The sequence below is a fragment of the Eretmochelys imbricata genome, chromosome 7 (genome assembly GCF_965152235.1).
Source record: "Eretmochelys imbricata isolate rEreImb1 chromosome 7, rEreImb1.hap1, whole genome shotgun sequence".
NCBI lineage: Eukaryota > Metazoa > Chordata > Testudines > Cheloniidae > Eretmochelys > Eretmochelys imbricata.
In genome coordinates, this window is record NC_135578.1 from 58,814,167 (window position 1) to 58,830,179 (window position 16,013).

Genomic DNA, 16,013 nt, shown 5'->3' on the forward strand with positions numbered 1-16,013 from the left:
TGTATGTGCAATGACTCAGCAGACTGCAAACATGCAGTCATCACAGCCCTCTGCTAAACTGCATACATGCTGCTCCCAGCTTAGCATCACAGATCTCAGTTGCTGTAGTCTGTTCCCAGTGGCTAAAGATGAGGCAGACATTGATATAAGCTGCCTGTCAGACTGATGGTTGGATCCCTGGCATGACTCCACTACAGACTTCCTAGTGCAGGACATTTCAGGTGTCTGTATAGTAGGGGTTCTCAAACAGGGGGTCGGGACCCCTCAGGAGGTCGTGAGGTTATTACATGGGGGGTCACGAGCTGTCAGCCTCCACCCCAAACCCCGCTTTGCCTTCAGCATTTATCATGGTGTTAAATATATTTTTAAAATGTTTTTAATTTATAAGGGGGGTCGCACTCAGATGCTTGCTATGTGAAAAGGGTCACCAGTACAAAAGTTTGAGAACCACTGGTATCTCGGCTCGGAGCAGCCATAAACACAGAACGTGGGCTGTAGGAGGTCCTGTAAGGATGCCTGCTGCCCCCTACCAGGTACTGCCCAGCTACATGACCTTATCACTATGCTGCACGCTGTCTAGGACTTTCGAGTGACAGTAGGGATAGGATGCAGGAGTCCCAAGGCCGCAGGGTAAATGGATAGATACTCAGGGAGAAGTAGAATAGTCATTGTATGTGACGTTGTTTTCTGTATTCAGGGAACGCTGTGGAACATCATCAAATCCGGCCTCCCGGTCGCTCTGATGCAGTGCCTGTACCTTTTCTTCACCTTTCCTTTGGGGAAAGCCAGTGATGGAGAGACAAGGGAGGAGGACGAGCAAGTTCAGGAGATGTTTGTTCAGGTAAGGGATCCCCTCTAGTGCTCCTTGGTTTTGAGTGCTCAGGGACCCTGGAAGAGGAATGGATGCTGGTGCTCACTCAGACTTTGGGATGGAGTTCGAATCAGTTTATCATGCTAAGCCGGACGTGCTTGGATTAGCACAATCCAAGCACGTCCGGCTTAGCATGATAAACTGATAAACTGTTCTTTCCAATACTAGCTTGAAACTTTTCTGTCCAAAAGTTTCAGTTTTCCTATGTTTTGAACCAGCTGGAAACGAACATTTTTCTTTTGAATCAACATTTTGACTTAAAATGTTAGTTTGTTTTGTTTTTTAAAAGGAATGTGACATTTTTAAGTTGAAACAAAAATGTGTTCCTGCGTATCAGCTCAAAACGAGTCTTCATGCTGACATTTCCCATAGGAAAATCCAAAGTTTTTCATCAGAATTGACCCATTCCTGGGAAAAACGTTGCTTTGGCTGAAGCCACATTTCTCCTTGGGAAATGTGCTGCATGAAAAGTTCTGAGCAGCTCTGTGTCAGAGCCTGCTTGTTAAGTTGCATGAGTTTCCTAAAAAAAAAAAAAATGTTTGCAGAGTTGTTGTAGCTGTGGTGATCCTAGGAAATGAGCGAGACAAGGTGGGTGAGGTAATATCTTTAATTGGACCAACTTCTGTTGGCGGAAGAGACAGAGACAAGCTTTTGAGCTACTAGAGATTGTCCTTGTCTCATCCACCAAAAGAAATTGGTCCAATAACAGACATTACCTCACCCATCTTGTCTCTCATTTCCTGAAAAAGGGCACTGTTTTAGTCTCATTTAGGTTTGCCTTTGTCTGCAGTGATGTAAGTGTACTGTTGGCTGTCCCAGAACTCAGAAGGCTGCATGGCTGTACCATGAAACCCATGGGAAGCATATTCTAGACATTTGAGGGGGGAATGAAATCTAACAGCTATTGAGTAGCATGTGAGTAGCTTTGATCTGGTGGGAGTCCAGGACTGGAAATCACACCTCCAGGAATCATTAATTGCCTGAGCTCACTAAGGTGGTGAAAGAGAGTATAGGGAAGAAGCAAGGATTCCTGAACAGCCTATTCAGTCCTTTTGAAAAAGACCATGGGACTTAATAGAGAATGGTAACTTTCCATAGAATTTTTAAGCCATCCTATAGAATTCTAGAACAAGGGGCTATTGTTCTCTGACATTCTGCATGTTGTCTTAACAGCTCTAGAGAAAGGATCTCACTGTCTGTCAGATTCTATAGAGTTTGAGTAATATCCATGGAGCCCTATTGATTTAATCACTGTCAAGTTCAATAGGGATTTTCCATAAGTACAGTTTGGACCCCTCCTTCATGAGAGATTAAAGGGTGTGAGCAGTAAAATTTCTCAATGGGCCAGAAGAGAAATCCAAAGGCTCCCTCTGGAGTGGTACTTCATTGTATCTGTAGTATGTTGCTGGCACAGGCTAGCCCAGAGTTTTGTGTTACACTGAATTACCAAGCTGATTTTCCCCCTACGTGTATTGGCTGAGATTTCCAATGCCAACATAAACACACAGCCCCCATTGAAGGTAAATGTTTGCTTTGAAAATCTCAGATACTGTTTAGAAATCTAAGTGACAGTAAAGCACGTGACGATGCTGACAATTGCGAGGGGGTCTGAGTGGTATCTTCTGACCAGCCCACAAAATAGGGCCTAGTTCTGCAAAATGCCAAATGGCCTTAATTTGCATAGAAGCTAATGGGAGGAGACCAGGTCTGTACCTTGGACCTCCTGTAATGTAATACATGATATTTAGTATGTGTCTGCCTTTGGCGTGCTATGTGCTTGGCTTAGAACGAGCACTGAGCTGCATATAAGCTACAAGCAAGGGCAGGGAGAAGGTAGAAAGATGCCATCTATCCTGTATTAAGTATGGGGCCAGAGATCCTTACTAAATGTGATTAAGGCAGGGATCACTATTCTTAGGTATTTGAAGGTGCAACGAGGGATTGTGTAGGTGCAGGAAAGATTTACATATTAAAACTAAGGAGACGTTCTACTGGGCAGAAGACATTTCTTGAAGGATCACTTCTACTTCCAGCCATGAGGTCCTATGAGAGTTCCACCAGAACAATGACACTGTCAACCAATTAGCAGAGACCAGTGATAGTGGGAGACTGACCTTCCACTGGAGCTGGGACCAAGCTGTGGAACTCCCTGCTGCAAGAGATAAGAATGACCCTGGAAGTGGCCAGTTACAGAAGAGAATGAAAATCTCATTCCATCAATTTATCTTTCCCTCCAATTTTTACACCTGCATGGCCCCCTACACACCTGAACTATAAACTAATCATGTTACGTCTGCAGGCTGGGAATGAAGACAGATCTTCTTGTTCTGATGGTTAGATACTTGGGAGAGGCTCTGATATTATGGTAATAGGGGCCATAGCAGTAACTAGTTACTCAGCATAAAGTATTCAGCTGCTTTTGTTTTCAGTAGAACTGCATCCACTAATATAGGGTCAGATTTGACCCAATATATTCAAGCCTATGGAGCCCTTATATGCTTCCCAAAATTCTGCATTTAATTTGCATTGCAACCAATTTTCTTTTCCAGACAATGCTCAACTTGTACAGGGAGGAACAAGGTTTAGAGGAACTTCTGTCAGCTGCCGAGCTTCAGTCTCTAATTATAGCAATGGCCTCCCTCTGGGACCAGTGCAACCTTTCATGGAAAGCACCCACAGGCCGTGTGCTTCGAACAATTTCAAAGGCCCAGACCAAAACTGCCGTCATGTACTTACAAGGTTTGGTTTTTCCTGAGCACCTGTGGAATGAATTCCTCTAAGAAAAATCACACTTGGCTAGGTTTCATTTCTACGTACCTCCATGAACTTCTGGACTAGAGCTCAGTTTAGTGCTGGTGGGAACCGAAGTCCTTTATTTATGCATAGAACAGAAAGTTACAGGCAGCAGCATGTCATGTCCTGTCCCACTTCCACCAAAGGTACCCAAGCCAAGAGATACATTAAAGAGTTACATGTCACATGACCCAGAGCCAATTGGCATCTCTGGGGTTCCCCAGCGTTCTAAGTATTGCTCTCCTGATATTTGCATGGCACCTTGCTGACATTTTGTCAGCTGCAGCGCTTAGTGCATTGGGGAATCCTGACTGGTTGCCAGTGATAGTTTGGCTTCTTCCTAGAGGGAATTTTCCATTAGATTAGGAGTGTTTTCATCTTTAAAAAAATGCAAAGATTACTTTAGCTCCACCCTGCAATAGAAAAAACAATCCAGATAATTTATAATCAACATCCTGCCATCAGAACCTCCTCATAGGGTGTAAATGTGTTTTATTTTTTATGCAAAAGTGCCCAAACATGGTTTCTTCATTCACACTACTTGTAAGATCAGGTCCTTGTGTAGTAAGAGGTAGTCCTGACAGCAGGTGAGTTGTCTAAGAATTGCCAGCATGATCACACTAGGAAGGTGGGCTACTAGACTAAATGGAAAAGACCAGTCACCAATGGTAGCTTCAGAACAAAACGTATCCTCCTCCTCATTGTGCAAAACTATTAATCTCTATCTGAGTATATGTGATGATCTTAATACAAGATAATTTAATTGTCCATCATCCACTTACCATGTATTAAAAGGGCTGGACTCACAGTATGCAGATCTAATTGGGGGCAGATTTATATTCATGAAGCTGCTTGTGTTTCTGTGGGTCAAACACAGAAATGTAATGGGAGTTGAGGAATGAAAGTTTTTGGGTTTTTTAAAATTTTTTTACTCTAGTTACTAAAGCTAGCAGTGTATTCCTGTATTCTGCCCCCCCCCCACTTCCCCCAAATCTCTTCTCCAGCCAGAAGAGGAATTAACTGCCCTGTTTGATTGGGAAATGTAATTTGAAGCATGTTGTTGTGTTTTGTCTGTGATTTTGCAGTTGTTTGTAACATCAGGCTGTCAGTACTAAACATGTGCCCTCATTTATTCACAGCTGCGGACTGCATTAAGATAGCCATTCAGAATCTATTCAAGTTGGCTGACACCTTGCCGGCTTCTGACATGTGTGAGGCAGTTAGCATCATCCTATGTTTTGTGAAGGATTCCTATCCTATCTCCTCAGCTTTGCTTTTGGAGTTTGAAAATAATGATGGATACCAGCTCCTGGTAAAAATTTTACTTAGGTGAGTATGGAGTTTTCACTGGGTTTCTAGGGGATGATAAAGCATGGGTGTAATTAAATATAATTTTCAGAGGTGATGATGGCTTGTTTTAAAATTTCAATTGCATTTTAGAAAGATGCAGGTAACATAGTGGGCAGATGAAACACTAAGCAGCTGATAACAAAGGGTCACATTTAGCAAACCACTAACAACACCGCAATGCTGTTTAAAGAGCAGAACCACAGCGTAACTTCTCCAGGAAGAGTACCCGGAAGTCACCTACTACAGGACAGGTCCAACAAAGAAAATAACAGAACGCCACTAGCCATCACCTTCAGCCCCCAACTAAAACCTCTCCAACGCATCATCAAGGATTTACAACCTATCCTGAAGGACGACCCATCACTCTCACAGATCTTGGGAGACAGGCCAGTCCTTGCTTACAGACAGCCCCCCAACCTGAAGCAAATACTCACCAGCAACCACACACCACACAACAGAACCACTAACCCAGGAACCTATCCTTGCAACAAAGCCCGTTGCCAACTGTGTCCACATATCTATTCAGGGGACACCATCATAGGGCCTAATCACATCAGCCACACTATCAGAGGCTCGTTCACCTGCACATCTACCAATGTAATATATGCCATCGTGTGCCAGCAATGCCCCTCTGCCATGTGCATTGGTCAAACTGGACAGTGTCTATGTAAAAAAATAAATGGACACAAATCAGACGTCAATAATTATAACATTCAAAAATCAGTTGGAGAACACTTCAATCTCTCTGGTCACTCGATTACAGACCTAAAAGTGGCAATTCTTCAACAAAAAAAAAATTCAAAAACAGACTCCAAGGAGAGACTGCTGAATTGGAATTAATTTGCAAACTGGATACAATTAACTTAGGCTTGAAAAGAGACTGGGAGTGGATGGGTCATTACACAAAGTAAAACTATTTCCCCATGTTTATCCCCCCGCCACTCCCCACTGTTCCTCAGACGTTCTTATGAACTGCTGGAAATGACCCACCTTGATTATCACTACAAAAGGTTTTCTTCACCCCACCTCGCCCCCCTGCTCTCCTGCTGGTAATAGCTCACCTTAAGTGATCACTCTCGTTACAGTGTGTATGGTAACACCCATTGTTTCATGTTCTCTGTGTATATAAAATCTCCCCACTGTATTTTCCACTGAATGCATCCAATGAAGAGAGCTGTAGCTCATGAAAGCTTATGCTCAAATATATTTGTTAGTCTCTAAGGTGCCACAAGTACTCCTTTTCTTTTTGCGAATACGGACTAACATGGCTGCTACTCTGAAAACTTCTCCCATTGAAACCACAAGGGGAAGTGCCAATTGAAGAAGTTAATCTAGAGGTAGGTTAGGGAATTACCTAAATTGAGACACAGGCCAGGTTTTGTTAATCAAACACTAGGATACGGATAATATCAGGAGAGACCTCAACCGGACCCACTTTGCTCAGAAAGGCTCCCCTGGTCGTGAAGTCTTTATCCAGAGGAAGCATTTCACCTGATGGAGCAGATCTCTAAGTATAAAGGTAAATCCAGTGGGCATGTCTAGGATTAATATGCTCACACCTGGACAAGACCCACGGGTTACCCTGGGTAGAGTGGGCAAAATTTTTTGACCAAAACTTTTTTTGGTGAAAAATGCAGATTTGGCAACACTAAAACAGTTCCCAAATGTTGATTTTGCCAAATTGTTTCAGTGAGGATAAAACATTTTTTAAAAAATTCTGAAAAAAATAAAAATGTCATCAACATTTATGATACATTTTGATTTTTCAGTTCAAGATGAATTTTTCTTTTAAATTTTTCTTTAAAGGCTCAAAATTGATACCAAGTGTTTTTGTTTCAGGTTGAAAGAAATGTTTCTTTCAACCTGAAACAATTTTTTTTTAAATGGGCTCCGTGGATATTACTCAAAAAAATAAATTGCTTCAGAATTTCCACAAAATCAGAAAAATCCATCATTTGCCCACCTCTGATCTTGGGTCAAAACACAAAGCAGTTTTGTCTGCTGTTTCCACCATTATTGCCTTCTTCATTAAGGCCCTGAGTTTACTACATCAATAGCCGGTGGAATAACCATGAACCAGTTTCCCCAAAAACACTGAGCAGTCTTGTTCCCACAGTTACGTCCTCAAGTTAAGAGGGTCCCTCCAGACTGTACCATCCAACGTAGTTTCCACCACAGCTGCCAGCCTTTGTATTGCGATTTTCCTTGATGACCTGTTTGATTTTGATAGTTCTTTTGGACAGGCAGGGGGAAAACACTCTTCCCATCTCAGTTCACAAATTTAGAGCAAACATTTTCAAAGTTATAAAGCAAAACGTACATATTTCCTTACAGAATGGCATACAAACATTACAAAGAAGATAAATACGTTCAGCCACTTATAGCCTAAACACTAAATACATTCTTATAAAACCAATACCTATTTTGCACAACACTAATACATAAGTAACCTGGTCTGGTCTCCAGCTATGAGTTTGTCTGTTCTGAGCTAATGCGTTCAGCTTTGGCAAGAGCTGCCACCTGGCCTGCCAGTGTCACAACCAGCTCACCATCACCCCCATTGGAAACCCTAGAGGGGGAAAAGATGGTCTTTTATTCCCTGAGGCTTTTTTAATTCCTAATGATAGCTTGTTCTGGCATACACCTGCACACAGATAGGTTTGAGGAGAAAGATTGCATTAGTCTCAATCGTAAGAGCACTGGACGTAACGACACGATACATGGCTGACTGCTTTTCACCACTTGCTCTTTCTCCCTTTGATCTAAGCTACAGCAAATCTGGGAGATGTTTGGAACCAGCCTATGGCTTAACAGAGACTTCAATGCATTATCCATGTGTCTAATACCATATGGATAGCACACATCTGAGATTAAACAATGTCTTCCCCTTCTAGTGGGCCCATGGGTCTGTAAATCTCAGGCAGTTTTGTAGAAACTAAAGAATTATATATGTTATATATTTGCTAATTGTGTTTCTTTTTTTATTTTATTTTTAAGTACAGGGCTAGCATTCTGGGTTGGATCTCTAGAGCTGCCTGAAATATTCTAAATTTTGATTTTTTTTAAATTATAAATTTGTTAATTTTGACCCAAAAAATCGGGATATATATTTTATGAAAAATTTCCCTTATTCCAGCTGGTGCTGTGGATCGCACTTCTACTGGTACATGTAATGGGACTTAATTTCAACATTGGCTAGTTTCTTTCCTCTTTTGTAGTCACTTATTGACCTCAGCCCTTTAATTATCTGGTTCAGTTTTTTAGTTCTTCCCCAATCCAACTTTGGAGTTAGTCAGACTGTAAGATTGTCTGGAGAGCAATTCAGTTCAATCAGTCGTCCAATCAGTGTAACAGAAAGCATAACAGATTACTGTGGTGGAGGGATCTGGGGGAGGGAGAAAAGTGAGAAATTGTTACTTCAGTATCTGAAGTCCCTGTAGAATGTGTTAGTGAAAGGACCGGTTATTTTAAATATTACTGAGCCACAAGCATATGACTACCCCGTTCTTTGTTTTTAGATGGGAGGGATCTCCGCACAGTGAAGGAGACCACCATGTCGAAGAGGTGCTGGATATACTGACTTGCCTCACAGTCTGTGGGAAAACTGAACTGAAAGTTTCTGGCAACGTTACACATCCTCAGCTACCGCACTTTGATTTTGAACGGACACAATCCTCTGGTACTGTATATACACGTACAAATATTACTGTGGGCTTAGCATGGGAAAAGCAATCATTATGCACAGCATGTGCATGATAGAGAAGAAAATGTACATGATCGCCTGTGTGCACCTGCAGTGCGAAGGTGGAGAATTTAAACATGCAAATCAGGAAATTCCAAAGTTAACTAAGGTTACATCGACATTGTGACCCGGGGTATGAATGGCAGCTCATGTCTGGTTTAATGGCAGCTAGTTTGCTAAAAATAGAACTGAGAACTGTGTGATGTGGGATTCAGCGTGGGTTGCACAGGCCCGCCTGACACTGCTGGGGTACGTACATGCTTGTGCAGCCAATGCTGAGACCCGGGCACTGCATCCTCACTTCTATTTTCAGCAAGCTAACTAGAGTACAGCTAGTGTGGGTACATCTACACAAGCTGCCGTTCACACTGCTAGCTGCAATGGAGAGGTGTCATAACCCACCTGGCATGGATAACATGGTCAGTACAGCTGGCTGGAAAATGGACAAAATATCATATAAATGTTCAAACTCATTTATAGTATTTCTTTTCAAAAAAACATGAACTGTGCTTATATTAAAAAAAAAATTCTCATTTTACAATGAGAAATGTAAAAAAAACCCAGATTATTCTATCACCATCGTCACATAGTGGGACTGTTTAAAAAAAATCACTTTTGAAAACTTTCTTATTTCTAAGGCAGTGGGGACTTATGGAGATGTGTAAGTGTTTGCAAGATGGGGGGGGGGGCCTAAAGGATACATGGAAAATTTGATGAAAACTTAGCAAACCAACAATTTTTCATAAAAAAATGCTGACATTGTAAGAACATTCAAAACATTTCTATTGTCTCTAAATGCAGTTTTTTACCTGTTCTGATTAGTAATTTGATACTGTCGGTGGACCACCCACGATTGTACCACCCACAAAGTCCCTGATCTGAACAGCTTACAGTCTAAATAGACAAGATAGGCCCAGCGTGGAGGAAGGGGTAGAACCTACAGAGGGATCAGTGGGATGGTTTCCCAGCACCATGCTAGCATCACTATTTTTGTTTAAATTTTGTGGAGTGGGATTTGGTTGGAAGGCGACTAGCTAAGCCGAGAGACCAGGAGAGGGCGGGAGTGGGACAGGGCAAGGGAAAGAGGCTATGGAGGGCAGGTGGAGTGAGGCTGAGGTGCAGAGACTGGGAATTAGAAGGCAAGAGGGGCCAGGAGCAAACAGCAAGTCAGCACAGGACAGAGAATATCTGGAGTCAGACCTGTAAAAAACACGCTCATGGCATCTGCCGTGCCTGCCAGTCCTTCCTGTGGTACCCACTGCGTGCTCTTGTGCCTGCTCCTGCCAACTTCAGCTTCTCTGGCCCCTGGGGCTGGCTCCTCCCTGGAAACTTTTCTTCTCCAAGCCCACATGGCTCAGGGGAGTTGGGGCACTGCATAAAGTTATGATGAGGGTCACCCCTGCACAGTTCTGGGTCCTGAGGATGATCAGGAGAGGGGTGTTCCCACTATTCGCCTGTTCCCCTATGCGCCGATACATGCTGAGATTGGATCTGTGTCTGACTTGTGCTCTTAGATATGCCTTAATAGTGCAGATAGGGCATCTGTATTGGGCCTGAGATAAGCGTGGTTAAAATGATCTGGATTGATTTCTGTTTCTCAGGAATGACAGTGAAAAACCTCCAAGCTTTTCAGGTGTTGCAGTCCATCTTCCAGAAAACCAGTGACCTGCACCTCTGTAGGAGAATCTTACTGGCTATAAAAACCATGTGGGCCTGGGACACAATGAACTTCTTCCTCTTGGAATGGACGCTACAGCCCATCTCCCAGTTCACTGACATTATCCCCCTCAAACCGCACCTGGTTCAGATACAGTTCTTCCAGCTGGTGGAATCAGTGGTGCTAGAACTGTCCTACATCCCCCATGAAATCCTGAAGAAGGTTGAGTGTTTGATAAAGGAGAACTTGGTGCCGTTCTGCACCATAGCTGCTCTGCGGTGTCTTCACAGCATCACCAAGAGGGACTTGCTCTTCACTGACATATTTAGAGACTCGGGGCTCTTGGGCCAGCTGCTGACTCAGCTGAGGAAGCAAGCCAAGATCTTGAGGAAGACAGGTACAGCTTGTTTCATTGGCAATGAGTGGTTGGGCAGGCAGAGTTGTAGGAAAGAGATCTACACTGAGCATGTAGAGAGGCCAGTGTTACATGCCAAGGTGCTAGAGTTTGTATGGAAGCTGCCTGGCCCTGGCTTAAATTCCTGAGCTGCTGATGCCACACCAAACTAGCTTTCTCCTGAAATCCGACTCTCTCCAGTTCCACGCATCATATGACTCAGCTTATGGGCTATGCATCAACCACAGGACTTAACCTCTCAGCAGTTTCGTCTCCAGTGGCAGCCATTAAAAAGGGGGCCCAAGTTACCAAAATTAGCGTTTCAGTTTGTGTTCCTTGGGAGCCCAATGGGTTCCTGGGGAGCCCAACTTGAGAGCCTGGGCTTGACTTTCACAGGTGCTGACTATTCTTGTTTCCAGTTAAAGTCACTGGGTGCTGTAGCATTCAGCCCCTCTGAAAATCAGGCTTAGGTTGTCTCATCGAGGGCGCTGCAAGGTCCCCGGAGCACCCACAGCCACTCCCAGAGTCTCTTCCCAGGCCCAGTTTTATCTTCCAAACAGAGAGGAAAACAAGGAGAGCATGTCCTTGGCTCCCTGGGGGTTTTCCCCTACCCTTCACTCAGTCCTTCCTGCTTCGGGCTCACTGCAGTACGCTGTTGACTGAGCACTGCCTCCCAGGGCTCTCCCCCAGAGGCCCTGTTCCTCACTGCCCCTCCTTCCAAGGGACTGTGGCAGCCTCTCCAAGGAAACTTACTGCTGTTCCTGCTCCCCCTTCCTTATCGACAGCCTGGCTTTTTATAGCCTCAGGTGCTTTTATAGTCCCTCTTAATTGGCCAAACTGGGCGCATCTGTTCTAGACAGGGGAGCCAGACCGGCTTCATTTAAAGGGCCAGTCACCCCGTGCCTGGCACTGCAAAAGTAAGGTATCCTTAATGAGAGGCCACAGCTCTAGTTGTTACTGTCGCAGGCAGAAAACAAGGGATGCACACAAAGCACATACAAATCAGAGCAGGGCACCAGATGTAACACTGGGGTTGAGATCTGGACTTCCAACGCCCCAAAGATGGGGTCCTTTGGATGTGGGATTTGAGCTGGTCTTCTCTAATTATCAGGACTAAAGATTCTGTCAAGTGATGGATTCAGATTTTGAACCCGCTTGGGACGGGGAGTTTGCAGGCCCACTTTCAATACTATGTCATAATACATGAAACAGATTACTTAGATATAGATTTCCAAGGAAAGAGATCATGGCTCCTGAAAACTCACATCCTGGTTAGGAGTTATGGTTATGAGTGAGCTTGTGAGTCTCTCTCCTATCTTTGCCTGAATGCCATTCAGTTATGTCAATTTTCTTGGCTGATTTCTAGTCTATAAACAAAGATAATAAAGGGCAAATGAGAACATGGCAGCGTGGTCATTGCATTAGTATGTTGGTTTTTAGAAATGTAAGATGTCCTTTGCCATAGTGTATGAACTCCTAAAAAAACCCAACACATCTGAAAATGTAGGGATTTGATCCTGGAAACACTTAGTTGTACTCGTGGGAAACAGGCTCTAGGTACAAAAGAAACACTGACAGGAAGGTTGGAAGCTAGTTTCACTACAGGGGCAGAGGTTGTTTGGGTGCTTTCATGGTGCGTTTTCAGACTTTAAAGTGTTTGGCCTCCTTTTAAGTATCACCTTAATTTTTAATTTCCTGGGTTGGTAACAATTTGGTTTTTGGTCACTACTATATTCTTTAATGTATTTTCATCCTTATGTCACTGACATGTGCTCAGTCAATGAGCCTTAATGAAGAGTCTTGTCTGGGAATGGAAGGAGGTTCTGATTATTCTGCCAGCTGAAAAGACAATATGGACATATCTATCATAGGTCCCTTTACCATACTGTCTGAGCACCTCACAGTCTTTACTGTATTATCCTCACAGCACCCCTGTGTGGTAGAGCAGAGCTATTATTTACATTATACAGATGGGGAACTGAGGTGCAGAGAGACTAAGTGACTTGGCCAAGGTCACACAGGAAGTCTGTAGCAAAGCAAAGGTATTGAACCCAGGTCTCCAGAGTTCCAGGTTAGCCCCTAACTATTGGACCATCCTTCCTCTCTTTCAGTATTTTATCAGGTGCTGTAGGTTTCATGTAGACTGTGCCAGCATTCAAGGGAGTTGTATTTGCTGAGCACTTGTGCTGCGAGGAATTCTAGTTACCAGTAACCAGGTGTCTTGTGGGATATTTTGGGGGAACTCTCTTTGTTTTGAATATGCAGCCGGGACCCAAGCACCCTGTCTGGAGCAAGGCACTGAGCAAGAGCTAACCTGTGTGATGCTGAAGATGGTTGCTGCCCTTGTCCTGGGATCTGTGAGGAATGCTGGTAAGAGAAGGTGATGATTCAACTGTCACAGCATCGCCTTTGTGATACTTGGTATTAGATGGCCTGGGTACAGCAGAGTAAGCATCCGACTCCCTTCTTCAGTTTGTATGTTTTATTCAGAAATCATGTTGGACAGCCAGGAATGTAGCAATGGCCATATTGCATCAGGCCATTGGTCCATCTACTCTGGCTCCCGTCCTCCAGCTGTGGCCAATACCTAATGCGTAAGAACATAAGAACGGCCATACTGGATCAGACCAATAGTCCATCTAGCCCAGTATCCTGCCTTTTGACAGTGGCCAATGTCAAATGCTTCAGAGGGAATTAAGAGAACACTGCAGTTATTGAGTGATCCATCTTCTGTTGTCCAGTCCCAGCATCTGGCAATCAGAGACTTAGGGACACTCAGAGCATGGGGTAGCATCCCTGACCATCTTGGCTAATAGCCATTGATGGACCTATCCTCCATGAACTTATCAAATTCTTTTTTCAACCTTATTATACTTTTGGCCTTCACAACATCCCCTGACAACAAGTCCCAGAGGTTGACTGTGCGTTGTGTGAAGAAGGACTTCCTTTTGTTTGTTTTAAACCTGCTGCCTATTAATTTCATTGGGTGACTCCTGGTCCTTGTGTTACATGAAGGAATAAATAACACTTCCTTATTCAATTTCTCTACACCAGTCATGATTTTATAGACCTCTATCATACCCCCCTCTTAGTTGTCTCTTTTTCAAGCTGAAAAGTCCCAGTCTTATTTCTCTTTCCTCATATGGAAGCTGTTCCAAACTGCTAATCATTTTTGTTTCCCTTTCCCTATACTTTTTCCAATTCCAATGTATCTTTTTTGAGATAGAGAGACTAGAACTGTGCTCGGTGTTCAAGGTGTGGGTACACCATGGATTTATATAGTGGCATTATGATATTTACTGTCTTATTATCTTTCCCTTTCCTAATGGTTCTTAAAATTCTGTTAGTTTTTTTGACTGCCACTGCATGCTGAACAGATGTTTTCAGAAAACTATCCACAATGACTCCAAGATCTCTTTCTTGAGTGGTAAAAGCTAATTTAGACCTCATCGTTTTGTATGTATAATTGGGATTATGTTTTCTAATGTGTACTACTTGGAATTTATCAACATTGAATTTCATCTGCTATTTTGTTGCCTAGTCATCCAGTTTTGTGAGATTACTTTATCACTCTTCACAGTCTGCTTTGGACTTAATTATCTTGAGTAATTTTGTATCATCTGCAAACTTTGCCACGTCACTGTTTACCCATTTTTCCAGATCATTTATGAATATATTGAACCGCACTGGTGCCAGTACGTATTCTTGGGAGACCCTTGTATCTACGTCTGCACTGTGAAAACTGTCCATTTATTCTTGCCGTTTATTTCCTGTCTTTTAACCAGTTACTGATTTATGAGAGGACCTTCCCTCTAATCCCATGACTGCTTACTTGGTTTAAGAGCCTTTGGTGAGGGATCTTATCAAAGGATGTCTGAAAGTCCCAGTACACTATGCCCAGTGGATCACCCTTGTTCACATGTTTGTTGACCCTCACAAAGGATTCTAATAGATTGGTGAGGCATGGTTTTCCTTTACAAAAGTCGTGTTGACTCTTCCCCAACAAATTGCGTTCATCTATGCATCTGATAAATCTGTTCTTTACTATAGTTTCAACCAGTTTGTCTGGTACTGAAATTAGGCTAACTGGCCTGTAATTGCCAGAATTGCCTCTGGTGCCTTTTAAAAAAAAATCCACATTACAATAGTTATCCTCCAGTAATCTGGTACAGACAATGATTTAAGTGCTATGTTATATACCAGTTAGTAATTCTGTAATTTTACATATGAGTTCCTTCAGAACCCTTGGGTGAATACCATCTGGTCCCGGTGACTCACTACTGTTTAGCTTATCAATTTGTTAAAACCTCCTCTTTTGACACCTCAATCTGGGACAGTTCCTCAGATATGTCACCTAAAGGGAATGGGTCAGGTATGGGAACCTCCCTCACACCCTCTGCAGTGAAGACGGACACAAACAATTCATTTAGCTTCTCCACAATGGCCTTGTCTTCCTTCAGTGCTCCTTTAGCACCTCGAGCCTCCAGTGGCCCCACAGATTGTTTGGCAGTCTTCCTGATTCTGATGTACTTATTATTATTTTTTTTGCTGTTTAGTTATTGTGTCTTTTGCTAGTTGCTTTTCAAATTCTTTTTTTGACCTGCCTGATTGTACTTTCACACTTGACTTCCCAGAGTTTATGCTCCTTTGTTTTCCTCAGCGGGATTTGACTTCCAATTTTTAAAGGATGCCTTTTTGCCTCTAACCACCTCCTTTACTCTGCAGTCTTTCCATGCTGGCATTTTTTTTGTCCTCTTACTATTTTTTTTTTTTAATTTGGGGTGTACATTTAATTCGAACCTCTATGACAGAGTTTTTAAAAAGTTTCCATTCACCTAGCCAACATTTCATTCTTGTGACTGTTCCTTTTAATTTTCCTTTAACCAGCTTCCTCATTTTTGTATAGTTCCCCTTTTTAAATGCTACTGTGGTGGGGGCTTCTTTGGTATTCCCCCTCCCAAGGATGTTAAATTTTATTACATGCTTCAGAGCAGCAGCATGAAAACCCCCATAATCCACTAGGCCAAGAGGAAAACTTCCTCTTCATTTTTAAGGTTCATTTCCTTTTCTTTTCAAGGTTCATTTCCTTTCATTTCATTAAGTTTCTCTTAATAGTTCAGACATTATTACAACATGTTTAATTGTATTACTGTAGTGCTTGCATGCCCCAGCTGAGATCTGGGCCCCATTGTGCTAGGTACTGTAC

General features: G+C 42.9%; 1 protein-coding gene across 1 annotated transcript in view; it reads left to right on the forward strand.

Annotated features, from left to right (window-relative positions):
* WDFY4 (WDFY family member 4) overlaps positions 1 to 16,013 on the forward strand; it is a 237,361-nt gene that overhangs the window by 24,811 nt on the left and 196,537 nt on the right. Inside the window, exons 5-10 of the mRNA XM_077822441.1 lie at positions 698 to 841; positions 3,421 to 3,610; positions 4,804 to 4,993; positions 8,533 to 8,693; positions 10,358 to 10,810; positions 13,073 to 13,177. Of these exons, the coding sequence (XP_077678567.1) occupies positions 698 to 841; positions 3,421 to 3,610; positions 4,804 to 4,993; positions 8,533 to 8,693; positions 10,358 to 10,810; positions 13,073 to 13,177 (1,243 nt within the window). The remainder of the gene's footprint in view (positions 1 to 697; positions 842 to 3,420; positions 3,611 to 4,803; positions 4,994 to 8,532; positions 8,694 to 10,357; positions 10,811 to 13,072; positions 13,178 to 16,013) is intronic.